The sequence below is a fragment of the Vitis vinifera genome, chromosome 18 (assembly GCF_030704535.1).
Source record: "Vitis vinifera cultivar Pinot Noir 40024 chromosome 18, ASM3070453v1".
Classification (NCBI taxonomy): domain Eukaryota; kingdom Viridiplantae; phylum Streptophyta; class Magnoliopsida; order Vitales; family Vitaceae; genus Vitis; species Vitis vinifera.
In genome coordinates, this window is record NC_081822.1 from 30,698,599 (window position 1) to 30,712,525 (window position 13,927).

Below are 13,927 nucleotides of genomic sequence, written 5' to 3' on the forward strand. Positions count from 1 at the left end.
TTCAAAGTTAGAGAGCAACAAGTTGGGTCAAACCCATTTTGACTTTTTCTTAAATATATTCTCATTTTTTTAACATATTCTTATTTTTGTTCCAAATCCATATCCGAACGGGATGGAATGGGTTTGGGTTTTGAGGTCCAAAGCAAAATTGGTTCAACTTTTACCTTTTCTCCTCTCTCCTCACCCCATTTATGTATATAATTAAATAAAAAATTATTCTAATTCAATTTTTTTTTTTAATTTTTCCTTTTTAACACATAAAATTAAAAGTATTTCTCATAAAAAAAGTTATAAAATGTTTATAATATTTATTATTTATAAATTTTTTGTAGATAAAATTTTAAAAATATTAAAAAAACTTGCCTTAAACTTGGCTTACCTTGCAATGTTTATTATTATTATTATTTTTTAGATGACCATGAAAAGAGGCCTAAATAATTGAGATGGGATGTGATGGGATGGGACGGGACGAGCCCACATTGTTGCCATCCACCCATTTCTTTATCAACTTTATAAGGATAATTATCCTTTTATTCCAGCAGCTTCAAAGAGTCTGACAGATATGATGGAGAAATTGAACTCTTTCGTATAAAGTTGATACAGGAATAAGGGTGATTATCCTTTGCCCATCTACCCATTTCTTTTATACCAAAGTCCTCATGATTATCCTTAGAAGACCTTACTTGCCCTTCCTCTTTTAATTTTTAATTTTTTAAATTTTAATTTTTTAATTTTATTTAATATAATTTTTTATTTTTATCAATCCTATATTAAACCATCCTGCGATCATCCATTATCAGCTACTAATTGTATAGAAATATCATGTTTTGAAATGCCAACAATATTTGAAAACCCAAATTACCTTTGTTGATTATGAATGACCCTATGATCTTCTCCTTCGCCCATTCATTATCAAGCATTAATTTTAGGAGTGTTTGTGTTTTGAGTCTTTTAGTAACTTTTCTTGATGATGAGTTACACAATGTTTCTCGTCCAACTGCTCACTAATAGGAAGAAGCAAAGATTCAAACATATATAGATTTGTTCTAATTACAAAGATAAAAGCAAGCTAGATTCAGATACATTCCAATCAATCTTGACTCCAGATATCAGCCAATTTGGCAAGGGCAGTGGTGGATGAACCCCCTCTTTCCAAGCTGCCAAAGCCATCTCTCTCATCTTCCTGCTTCTTTCTCTCTCCCTCCCCTCTTCACACTCCGTCAACTCTCTCACTCTCCTCTCCACCTCAGCTCCACTCACAAACATATCCTCATCCCTCTGCTCCACTCCAATAGCCATCTTCATAACCTCCACCAGAGCTGCCTTATTCAGATGCTGCTCAGCATATAGAGGCCAGGCCACCATTGGCACCCCTGCAACCACTGCCTCCAACACCGAGTTCCACCCGCAATGGGTTACAAATCCCCCCACCGATGGGTGATTCAGCACCGCCACCTGCGGCGCCCATGACTTCACCACCATTCCCCTATCCTTGGTTCTTTCCAGGAACCCCTCTGGCATTAGAACATTCAAATCAACATCGGCCGTCACTGCAATCCGCTTGCTTTTGTCGGTGGTTGGTGGGTTCTTCACCACCCACAAGAATCTCTTGCCACTTCTTTCCAGTCCATTAGCTATCTCCTTCATCTGAGCGGGAGAGAACGTTCCCTTGCTCCCGAAGCACAAGAAGACAACACTCTGACTTGGCTGTGTGTCAAGCCAGGACAAGCAACCATGACGAGTTTTATTACCAGAAATATTGCTTTCATCTTCACCAGTATCAGCAATCAAAGGGCCGATGCAGTAAACTGACGGAGTTGGCCCATTGGGAACACATGTCCCCTCTCTGATTGTCTTAAGGGCTATCGGCTCAAGGTCATCGAATGAATTTATCACAAGTCCATCGGATTTGGGAAAAAGCTCTGAGAAGTATAGCATATCATCATAGGCGGGGTCGTCTCGGTTGAGCAATGGTTGAAGCATTCGAGTGGCTTGTAGCGGAGGCAACCCAGGAAAGTGTATAAAGGTAGTGGGCATGTCCTTGAAGCTCTTATTGCTGATCTCAGTCTGTTTGTGAATTGTCGGAAAGTAGAGGACGGCAGCAATAGAAGCAGCACCGGAGGTGAGGAAGTAGTAAGTGGGAATTCCAAGGCCACGACCCGCAGGAAGAGCTGAAGCGCAAAAGTAGTCAATGATGAATGCCCGAATGGTGGAAACTCTGGAGAGTTGCTGGAGGGAATGGAGGACATTAGAGGCACTGAGACGGATGAACTCAAACAAGACAGCGAAGTGACTGCGAGTGGAAGAAGAGGTGTCAACCGAGAGATAGGGAAAGCGGTGGAAAGAGATGGAAGGATTGGTTTGGGAGATGTGGTCAATGTAAGAGGTGGTTGCCGGAGTGTCAAAAGGACCGGGGGCGAGGAGAATGGTGATGGAGAATCTGTGGGAGTAACGACGAAGGATGAGCTTGCCTAGCTCTATCATGGACACCACATGACCGATGCCTGGAGCTGGATACAGGACTATTGCATCCTCCATTGTTGTTTTTGGGATCTTTAACCTGATGACTCTTTATTGGAATTTGGCAATGAAAATAATTTTTAAGCGTGTAAGACAAGTTTATACCTTGTGTATAAGGGTTATTATATTTTATATAATGCTATAATTATTTAATATTTTCAAAAATAAGAAAACGAAAACTATACTAAACAAATAAATAGAGTTTGGAATTGAAGCAAGTTGGAATTTAAAAAGATTAATTAGCGTAATAAAATAATATATACTTTGTTGCAATTAAAAGAATCTAAAGAACCCATTACTTAACCAATTGCTAAAAAACTATTAAAAAGAGTGGTTTACACATTTCCCATGCTCTCTATCATATATTTTAAGGTATGGTGAAATGAATTTGAAAAGAAAAGCTACGGTCAGGTTGTTCTTTGGTATCCACTCTTTACTTTGGGAGTATATATCCATGTTTGACCCACTAATAAGATTACACATGTAAAATATATATGGTTAAAAAATTGAAAGAAAACCTTATTAAATGGGTAAACATTACTCGTTGATGAGAAAAAAATCACATGCAATCTCATATGTATATAAATATTTTAGTTTTTTTCTTTGTAATTTATTATCAAATATCATTTGTTATTTGATGAAATATCTAACTTATTTAAAATAAGAAAATTTCATCAACTATCATTAATTAAAGATAAAATAGAGATAATAATTTAATATGAAAATTAAATAGCTCCGGCTATCGTATTGTTTGAAAATATGTTAAAATATTGAGTCTTGATAAATTAAATTTGAATATCAAGCTTGATATTTATTGAAAAAGGAAAGCAAAAAAAATTGTATCACCTGAAAAAGATACTAGGAAGATTTGATACTTTTTTGTTTCATCTAAATGTAACATTGTAAGTAGAAACATTATGTTGAATAGTATTTAATATGTAATGATTCATAATATTTAGATTTTGGAATTTTTTTTATGAGTTTATCATTGAGATAATTTAGTCATATTTGTTATTAATTTGTTTTTAATTCAATATTTTTATATTTTTTTTCATTGATTAAATTTGAAAATCAAGTTTCATATGTTTTGAAGAAGGGAAAAAATAAAATAAAATCTTGAAGAAGATATTGTAGGAAGGATTAGGGATGACAATGGGGTGGGTTTGAGACAGGTCGCCCCCATCCCAATCTCATCCCATTTATTCAAAATAATTCTCGTCTCTGTCCCATTTAAAAACTTAAATGGGGCGAGTATGATAAATTCCCATACCCGCTCCGACTTGCCCTGTTTAATTTTTTTTGAATTTTTAATTATATTAAAATAAATATATTTTATAAATAATTAAATTATTATATTTTTTAGAACTTATTTTATTATTATTATTTATATATTAAAAATAGTAAAATAAAAATTAAATTAAATTAATTAAAAAAATTAATTATATATATAATCGGGTGGGACGAGACAAGGCAATACTCGAACTAGCATCTGATGCCTTGGGTTTTAAAAAAAAATTCCCAAACCCATTTATTAAAATTGAAACTCGTCCCATTAGGGGCGGGATGGGGTGGGTATCCGAAAAAACCCGCTTCATTGCCATCCCTAGGAAGGCTTTCAAGTGATTAAAAGTGTTAAAGTAATATTTGATATTTTTTGTTGGTAGAAGTTTTATGTTAAATAGTATTTGAATATTTAATGATTAATAGGATTTAAATTTTGAATTTTTTTTAATGAGTTTATCCTTAGTCTATTTGAGATGCCTTAGTCGTATTTGTTATCAATTAATTGTTTTTAACAAATTTCAATATTTTGAAGAGAGAAAATCAGATGCATCTCATAATATATTGCCTCCTATTGAATAGGATGTCAAACCCTGGTCTAAAATAAGAAAATTCTACAAACTAGCATTGTATTCTCATTAATTAAATACACAAAAAGGGATAATAATTGAATATGAAAATTAAATTGCTATGATTAGCATATTGTTTGGAAAACATGTGATATGAGTGTTTTTATAGATTAAATTAGAAGATTAAGTTTGACATGTTTTGAAGAAGGAAATAAAAAAAAAATGTATTTCTTGAAGAATACTCTTGAAGTGATTAAAAGTGTCTGGATAATATTTGATAAAAGTGCTATTTAAATGTTAAATAGTATTTGAATATTTAATTGATTTAGATTTAAGAATTTTTTATAATTTTATTATTAGTCAAATTGAGTTAACTTAGTCATATTTGTAATAATTTCAATTTTTTATATCATTTTTTTTTTGTACTTTAAGGATTCTAAAATATTATTCATGACATTTTTAAATTTTAAATCATATTTTTATTATAAAACAAATAAGTGAAAAAAGGGTGTAAAGAATGTAAGAAATGATATGAACCATGTGACAGGGGGGACAAAAGATATGAGGGAGAGTATGCACAATATGATTAGGAAGAGTACAAATAATATGAGGGAGGATACAAAAAATGAAAGAGAGGGTACGACTAATGTTAGAGAAGGTATAAAAAAATGTGAAACAATGTATGAATAATGCGAAAGAGGGTATGAAAAATGTGAGAAAGAGTATGAATAATGTGAGGAAATGTGTAAAGAATGTGAAATGGTACAAATAATATGAGAGAAGATACAAATAATGTAAGACGGGTGCAAACAATATGAGAGATGATACAAAGAACATGAAAGAAGGTATGAATAATGTGAGGTAAATACAAAAAATGTGAGAGGGGGCATGGAAAATGCGAGACAGGTATGAACAATGTGAAAGATGGTACAAAGAATGTAAGAGAGGATACAAGTAATATGAGGTATGGTATGAATAATGTGAAAGATGATATGAATATTGTGAGAGATGATAAAATAAAATAAAATTGTAAGAGCTGATACAAATAATGTGAGATAAACTACAAATAATGTGAGAGAGGATATGAATAATATAAGAAATGGTACAAACAATGTAAAAAAGGGTATGAATAATAAGAGAGAAAGAGTACAACAAATGTGAGGTAGAGTATGAAAAATATAAGATAATGTACGAATAATGTGAAAAATGATACAAATAATATAAGAGATGATACAAAGTATATGAGAAAGAGTACCAATAATGTCGTGAATATATAAAAAAATATGAGAAAAAAATACTAACAATGTGAGGAAGGATATAGAGAACGTGAGAGATGATACAAAGACTATTAGAAAGGATACAAACAATATAAGGGATGGTATGAATAATGTGAGAGAGTACCCTTTTTTACACCCTCTCTTACATTGCTCATACTCTTTCTCATATTCTTTGTATCTTTCCTCACAATGTTTGTATCATTTTTCATATTCTTCGCACCATTTTTCACATTATTTGTCCCATTTTTTATAGTGTGTCCTTTTGGGTAATTTTAAGGACACATAATCATAAAATCTATGGTCGTAGATAGAAGGTTTAATTACCCAATATCAATAACTTTTTTTTTTTCCTTTAACAAGAAAAGAATCTTCGAATTTGGATGTCCAAGTCGTTGATGCCAAATTGATGAAGAACCACCTTTCTTTATTGCACTAAATATCTCTTGATGGTTTCCATTCAGAGTATATAGTCATCCTTTTTTATAGCCCTTCACTACCGTCCTTTGATTTTGGTTTTTAACAATAATGGTAGATGAAGAAAATTTAAAGGTACATAGATTATTCGTGGTAAATTTTCCAATAGATAACCATTTTTTTTTCATTTTCATCAAATTAGGGATTACTAATACATCTTTTAAATCCAATTTTCCTTCATTTGTAAGAACACAAGCATATTCATTATGAGAAATTGGTGGACTATTTCCAGCTCTAACATAAATAACATCATTCTCATCATATAATTTAATATGAAAAAAATTGCCTACATCCTTTATCATATGTGAGGTAGCACTAGAATCAACAATAAAGGACTTATTCTTTGATTTGTTCATAGCAAAAGTAGCAAGGGCTTGTGGAAAATCATTAGGTTGATAGGAATAATCAAACCTATACCAACAATTAATAGCAAAATGGTTTGGTTTTTTTCCATATTTGACAAGTTACCTTATAGCCATTATTTGAGCTAGTAGGTGTGAATCCTCTTCCCTTCGAGTTGAAATTTCTTTTACCCACTCGATCATTTCGGCCACAACCTCATTATCCAAAGAAAACTTCATCATGCTCTAAGAACATTTTCTCATCCTCCTTGTAAGTGATGAGTGATTGTTCATATCCTTGAAGAGCTAGCACAAACTGTTTAAAGGAAGAATAGGTAGTTTAGTAAACATAGCAAGTCAAAAAATTCCATACCTTTGTCTTAAGCCATAGCAAACTGGAAAACTTTGTCTTGGTCTGAAATTGACTTTTTGATTGCATTGAGATTGTCACATATATTTTTAAAGTTTCTTAAATATTCTTTAAGAGACTATGACCATTTTTGAGAGTCATCAACGTATTTTTCTGATTCATTTTTTGCTCCATTATAATGTGAAACAACTGCTTTTCAAGAGACATCCACACTCTATATGCCGTTTCAACATCAAAGATCATACTCAAAACATTTATAGTTGGTACGGGTTAGGGTTTTTGTTTCTCTCATCATCCTTAATTTCTTTAGTAGGTTTTTCTCCATTTAATAGATGATAGAGAGTGATTTGATTTTGCCATAATAGGAAATTTGTGGTGTTTAACTTGATAGAGATGAAACTAGAGCATTGATAAAATGCCAGAATATTGAGTTCAGATTCTATGTTTAGGAAAGAAGAAAGTGATAAAGAAGAAGACATTTTTCCTTTTTGGCTAATACCATGTAAAGTTTGATCAGTTGGCAATGAAAACTATATTTTCAATTTCTTCCTTTGGAACTTTATACAAAAATATAGATGGTTTATACAAGGGAAGAAATAAACAATATTTCTAACTTATAGGAAAATATTCTTAAATTAAGAGAGTCAAATATTATGAATATTTGATCAAATATTATCAAAATTAAATATTATCAATATTTGATTTCCAAATATTGTGAGAATCAAATATTGTTAATATTTGATTTTTTTTATTCCTCTAGATTTATGAAAATATTTATGAGAGTGCCTTTCTACTTTTTACGTGCATGATTCTATATATCTCCTTGAATATTTCCTTTAATAGACTTCAACATGGATATTGGATGTTGGAGAGCAACAAGTTGGTCAAACCCATTTTGACTTTTTCTTAAATATATTCTCATTTTTTTTTTAACATATTCTTATGTTTGTTCCAAATCCATATCCGGACGAGATGGAATGGGTTTGGGGTTTCATGCCCATTTCACCTTGTTTAAAAGCTTTTTATTATTATTTCTTTAACTTTTAATCATACTAAAATAAGTATAATTTATAAAACAAAATTTCATAAATTTAATATTTTATTTTTATGAGTGATAAAACTTATATTTTATTTTATACAACATAAAAAGAAAAATGGAAAGAATTGATATTAAAATATTTTTATTTAATTTTTAATTAAATGGATGGAATAGTATAGTATTAAAACCCGACCTAGATTTTTTTTTTTTCCAAAAAAAAAACAAATTACTAACCCACCACACAAATATCATCCCTTTTCATCACTATTCAACAAAGGATATTAATCATTACTAGTTAAGATAAAACAAATGTTATATACACGTATATCTTTAATAAGACAATCCAGAGATACAAATAAATGATTTTGAAGCCAATTTCAAAAAGTTTTTCAAGTTCGAGGTAAAATTGGTTCAACTTTTACTTTTTTTTTTTCCTTTTTAACACATATAAAATTAAAAGTATTTCTCATATAAAAAAAAAAGTTATAAAAAGTTTATAATATTTATTATTTATAAATTTTTTTTAGATAAAATTTAAAAAATATTAAAAAAACTTGCCTTAAACTTGGCTTACCTTGCCAATGTTTATTATTATTATTATTTTTGAGATGACAATGAAAATAAGCCTAAATAATTGAGATGGGATGTGATAGGATGGGACGGGACGACTCACGAGCCTACATTGTTGCCATCCACCCATTTCTTTATCAACTTTATAAGGATAATTATCCTTTTATTCCAGCAGCTTCAATGAGTCTGACAAATATGATGGAGAAATTGAACTCTTTCGTATAAAGTTGATACAGGAATAAGGGTGATTATCCTTTGCCCATCTACCCATTTCTTTTATACCAAAGTCCTTATAATTATCCTTAGAAGACCTTACTTGCCCTTCCTCTTTTATTTTATTTTATTTTTATTTTTTTAATTTAATTTAATTTAATTTTTTGTTTTTATCAATCCTATATCAAACCATCCTTTGATAATCCATTATCAGCTACTAATTGTATAAAAATATCATGTTTTGAAATGTCAACTATATTTGAAAACCCAAATTACCTTTGTTGATTATGAATGACCCTATGATCTTCTCCTTCGCCCATTCATTATCGAGCATTAATTTTAGGAGTGTTTGTGTTTTGAGTCTTTTAGTAACTTTTCTTGATGATGAGTTACACAATGTTTCTCGTCCAACTGCTCACTAATAGGAAGAAGCAAAGATTCAAACATATATAGATTTGTTCTAATTACAAAGATAAAAGCAAGCTAGATTCAGATACATTCCAATCAATCTTGACTCCAGATATCAGCCAATTTGGCAAGGGCAGTGGTGGATGAACCCCCCTCTTTCCAAGCTGCCAAAGCCATCTCTCTCATCTTCCTGCTTCTTTCTCTCAGCTCCCTCCCCTCTTCACACTCCATCAACTCTCTCACTCTCCTCTCCACCTCAGCTCCACTCACAAACATATCCGCATCCCTCTGCTCCACTCCAATAGCCATCTTCATATCCTCCACAAGAACAGCCTTATTCAGATGCTGCTCAGCATATAGAGGCCATGCCACCATTGGCACTCCTGCGACCACTGCCTCCAACACCGAGTTCCACCCGCAATGGGTTACAAATCCACCCACCGATGGGTGATTCAGCACCGCCACCTGCGGCGCCCATGACTTCACCACCATTCCCCTATCCTTGGTTCTTTCCAGGAACCCCTCTGGCATTAGAGCATCCAAATCAACATCGGCCGTCACTGCAATCTGATTGCTTTTGTCGTTGGATGGTGGGTTCTTCACCACCCACAAGAATCTCTTGCCACTTCTTTCCAGTCCATTAGCTATCTCCTTCACCTGAGCGGGCGAGAACGCTCCGTTGCTCCCGAAGCACAAGAAGACAACACTCTGACTTGGCTGTGTGTCAAGCCAGGACAAGCAACCATGGCGAGCTATACTACCAGCACTATTGCTTTCATCTTCACCAGTATCAGCAATCAAAGGGCCGATGCAGTAAACTGGAGGAGTTGGCCCATTGGGAACACATGTCCCCTCCCTGATTGTCTTAACGGCTATTGGCTCCAGGTCATCTATTGTATTTATCAAAAGTCCATCGGATTTTGGCAAAAGCTCTGAGAAGTGTAGCATATCATAATAGGCGGGGTCGCCTCGGTTGAGCCATGGTTGAAGCATTCGAGTGGCTTGTAGCGGAGGCAACCCAGGAAAGTGTATAAAGGTAGTGGGCATGTCCTTGAAGCTCTTATTGCTGGTCTCATACTGTTTGTGAATTGTCGGAAAGTAGAGGAAAGCCGCAACAGCAGCAGCACTGCCGGTGAGGAAGTGGAAAGTGGGAATTCCAAGGTCACGAGCAACAGGAAGAGCTGAAGCGCAAAAGTAGTCGATGATGAATGCCTGAACGGTGGAAGTTTTGGAGAGTTGCTGGAGAGAATGGAGGACATTAGAGGCACTGAGACGGAAGAACTCAAAGAAGACAGCGACGATACTGCGAGTGGAAGAAGAGGTGTCGACCGAGAGATAGGGGAAGCGGTGGAAAGAGATAGAAGGATTGGTTTGGGAGATGTGGTCAATGTAAGAGGTGGTGGCCGGGGTGTCAAAAGGGCCAGTGGAGAGGAGAATGGTGATGGAGAATCTGTGGGAGTAACGGCGAAGGATGAGCTTGCCTAGCTCTATCATGGACACCACATGGCCGATGAGTGGAGCTGGATACAGGACTATTGCATCATCCATTGTTGCCTAGTGTTGGATCTCTGGATTGAACAATCTTAGAATGAGAACTTTCAGATGACCTCAGTGTTAAGCTCAGTCAACGCATTATTGAACCAATAGTCTGCATCAAAGTACGTGCCGACATTTTGTTCCCGTGCCACACGTTGCCTGTCAACAGCTCCATTAAATTATTGGAAACTTTGGTTATTATCCTCTCATATGAAAATATTATTATGAAAATATGAACCCAAGTATTCTTATTTCAAATTAACAACTTTATTCCCAAAAATATTTGGGTCTTCCTGCACTCTTGGCTGATTTGTTTTTTAATGTAAAAAATGTCCTCCCTTTGCCATGCAAGACTCCAACTAACCTGCCCACATGAGAAAAAAAAGGGGCAAAACAAAACATCAACGTTTTTTTCTCTTCATTTTCTCCATTGAGCACTGAACCAAACAAAAAAAAAAATTCTCCATCTCCTATTTTCCCAGTCAGAAACCCAACTTCATGAAACCCTAACCTCTCCTCGTAGTGATTGGAGGTCTCGACTTTGTAGGCACCGCTTTTTGTCTTGAGCTCACCTGTAGAGGTGTGCGCCAAGTTGAACACTTTGTCTTGATTTGATAATCTTAAAATATAAGAACAAAGGAGTCCACCACATTTGAGGTGATTCTTCTTTGATTTAGAGTGTATCTAATAAGGTTCTTTGTGTCTATTTTTTTTTCTTTTTATTTTCTTTATTTGTGGTGCTAGATTTTTTAAAACATGATCGATTAGGGTTTGGTAGTCTTTTTTTTCCTTTTTTATTTTTATTTTTTATAATTAGTATATGGTTTTATTTTCGATTTATTTCTTGCATTTGTTGCTATGTGATTTGAATATTTGGGTCAGAGATTAGGTCGTCGTTTTGAAATCTAAAAGTAGTGCGGGTCGCTGTTGTTTTAAGATTTAATTTGTTGGATAGTATTGGCGAGGGGTGGTGGTGTTTTTTTTTCATTTTCCATTTTTAACCTGCTGAATAGTTTTTATGTGATTTTTTTTCATCTTTGGAGGGAAACTTTTGTAATGGGTTTGGTGTGATTATTACAGTAAAGAGAAAGGAACTTAGTGTTTAATGGAGGGGATTGAGGATTGGTTTATGTTCACAAAACGTTTGAGATAATTTGAGCAATTTAGGTTTGCCCCAAACTCTATTATATCCCAAAGATGGTGATCCATCCCAAATGTGAATGTCAATTTTTCTTGATTTTGTGTAGAAGCATGTTGAAGGAAAATAGCTTATGATGTTGAGTAGAATGCTTCTTGATGGTTCTTTATAGCTTTCTTATGATTTTCTCAACTAAAATTTCAGCATACTTTGGATTGTTTGATTTTTCTTCTAGTATAAATAGATGATTTTATCAGAATTTGGTTGTAGATGCACCTAAAAATGATAGGAAATTAGGAGTGATATATCACCTTAACTATAAGGCCCCACACGACCACACTCCACCCATTTACTTGTGAACCCACCAACTAAAACAACCAACCCTTTAGTCTCCACTTGACTTGTCATATAATTCTAAGTTTTCATTTGTTTTCTTAATACATTCTTCGTAAAAAAATGGAAAATTAAACTGATAGAAGGAACTGCTTTTGTGAATTCCAATTATAAAAGTCAATGAAGAAAACTTATTGCCATTAGAGACTATTTAAATGACAAAATAAATATATTTAAATGGAGTAATCTTGCAACTATGGCTTAACCTTTTTTTTTCCTATGAAAATTGAACTTATTTTTAGAAAATGAAAAAGAGTCAAATTTATTTTTTAGATTTTCAAAGATGCCAACCTTCAAATATTGATAATTCTTAGAAAAAAGAGATTTTTTGAGATTTTTTTTTCTTTTCAAAATGCCTATCTTTCTTTGACGAACAAACTCCTCTGCAATATAATAGGTTTCATAGAGGAGCAAGAAGCTTTGGTGGTGAAGTCATGGAATTCAATGAAGAAGAATGCTGGAGAGTTGGGTTTAAAATTCTTCTTGAAGTAATTCAAATTTTCCTTATTCTTCTCTACACATTGATAATTACCTTATTTCTTGATGATATATAAAAATTGAATAAAGCTTTGGTTTTTGATTGGGAAGTGTTGGATTCAATTTTTGTAGAATAATTGAGATTGCTCCATAAGCTAAAAACTATTCTCATTCTTGAAAGACTCAAAGGTTCCCCTGGAGAAGAACCCAAAGCTCAAGTCCTATGCCATGACTGTTTTTTATTTTTATTTTTTATGGTTGGTTACTCTTCTCCCCACCTCCAAATGGGTTATTAAAGATTACCATATACAAAATTTGAGGATTATGAACATTACAATACTTGGAAAAAAAAAATTCTAATCATCTATAGGTGTGAACCTTTATAGCTCAAAATATAGGTGAGCTTTTGAACCAAACCCCACCAAGATAGAATATGTGAATTATATAACTATTGGATCTTATATTATAAATTTATAATGTTCTTACAAAAAATGAAAAGTGCCCTCCAATAATTTTCTAGTGGTCTAACATGCCTCCCCTTCAACCATCCAAAGACCATATTATTGGTCTTCCTCAACTACCTTTTCTTTAGTCTCTTGTCATTTGAAAATCACAAAGTAGTCAACATGGTCATACAAAATTTACATAGTTTATAAGAGGGATAATCTTTGAAAATATTTTTCAAACAAATCTTCTCATTATTCCCATCCAACCAACTTCAACCATGAAAAATACATGTTTGCATATCAAAATATTAAATTACAAGCTGCAAGATTTAACAAATTTTCCACATTTGATTCTTTTTGTAACTTCGTGCAAACTTGTGAATCAACTATTCAACATCGAAAAGCCAACAAAGTGACAATGAAAGACTCTACCTTAAAGAAATTAGGTGTTGTTCACTACAAATCTGGTGTCCTTGATGAACACTATGAGGTATATATAGTTATTATAAAGTATATGAAATTTTCAAGATGCTATAACTCTTTCAATTTAATGATTTGCAAACAATTTTTTAACCCAAAAAATAAATTATTCGGATCATATAGGTTACAAAGTTTGCATTGTTGGAAACAATAAAGGAAGCAGTTCCTGAAATGTGGTCACCAACAAGCTAATGATTAGTCGGTTCCTACTATCAAATCAGAGATGAAGTTGTCCTCTTACACATATGTGATCGAATCATCTATAAAATAAGATTGAATGAATGTATTGATACACAAGAGCTTGTTTGTTTTGGTTGTGTTTTTGGTTTGTTCATTAGGTGTGTGTTGGAATAAATATTTGAAAAGGTCTTAGTTTGAGAAAAGAGATACTTTTT

General features: G+C 33.2%; 2 protein-coding genes across 2 annotated transcripts; both read right to left on the bottom strand.

Annotated features, from left to right (window-relative positions):
- Positions 1-985: 985 nt before the first annotated feature.
- LOC100264736 (UDP-glycosyltransferase 88A1-like) lies at positions 986-2,748 on the bottom strand. Its single transcript, XM_002266380.5, is given in 2 exon segments — positions 986-1,146; positions 1,149-2,748. Coding segments are annotated over 2 exon segments (1,446 nt in total). The 5' UTR covers positions 2,539-2,748; the 3' UTR covers positions 986-1,090.
- A 6,328-nt stretch (positions 2,749-9,076) lies between these two features.
- On the bottom strand, positions 9,077-10,936 carry LOC100249347 (UDP-glycosyltransferase 88F5). Its single transcript, XM_002272309.5, has one exon. The coding sequence runs from the start codon at positions 10,608-10,610 to the stop codon at positions 9,159-9,161; it is 1,452 nt and encodes a 483-aa protein (XP_002272345.1). The 5' UTR covers positions 10,611-10,936; the 3' UTR covers positions 9,077-9,158.
- Between the last annotated feature and the right edge of the window lie 2,991 nt (positions 10,937-13,927).

Excerpts from the sequence above, each read along its gene's own strand:
- LOC100249347 (XM_002272309.5), bottom strand. The coding sequence starts at position 10,610 with ATGGATGATGCAATAGTCCTGTATCCAGCTCCACTCATCGGCCATGTG.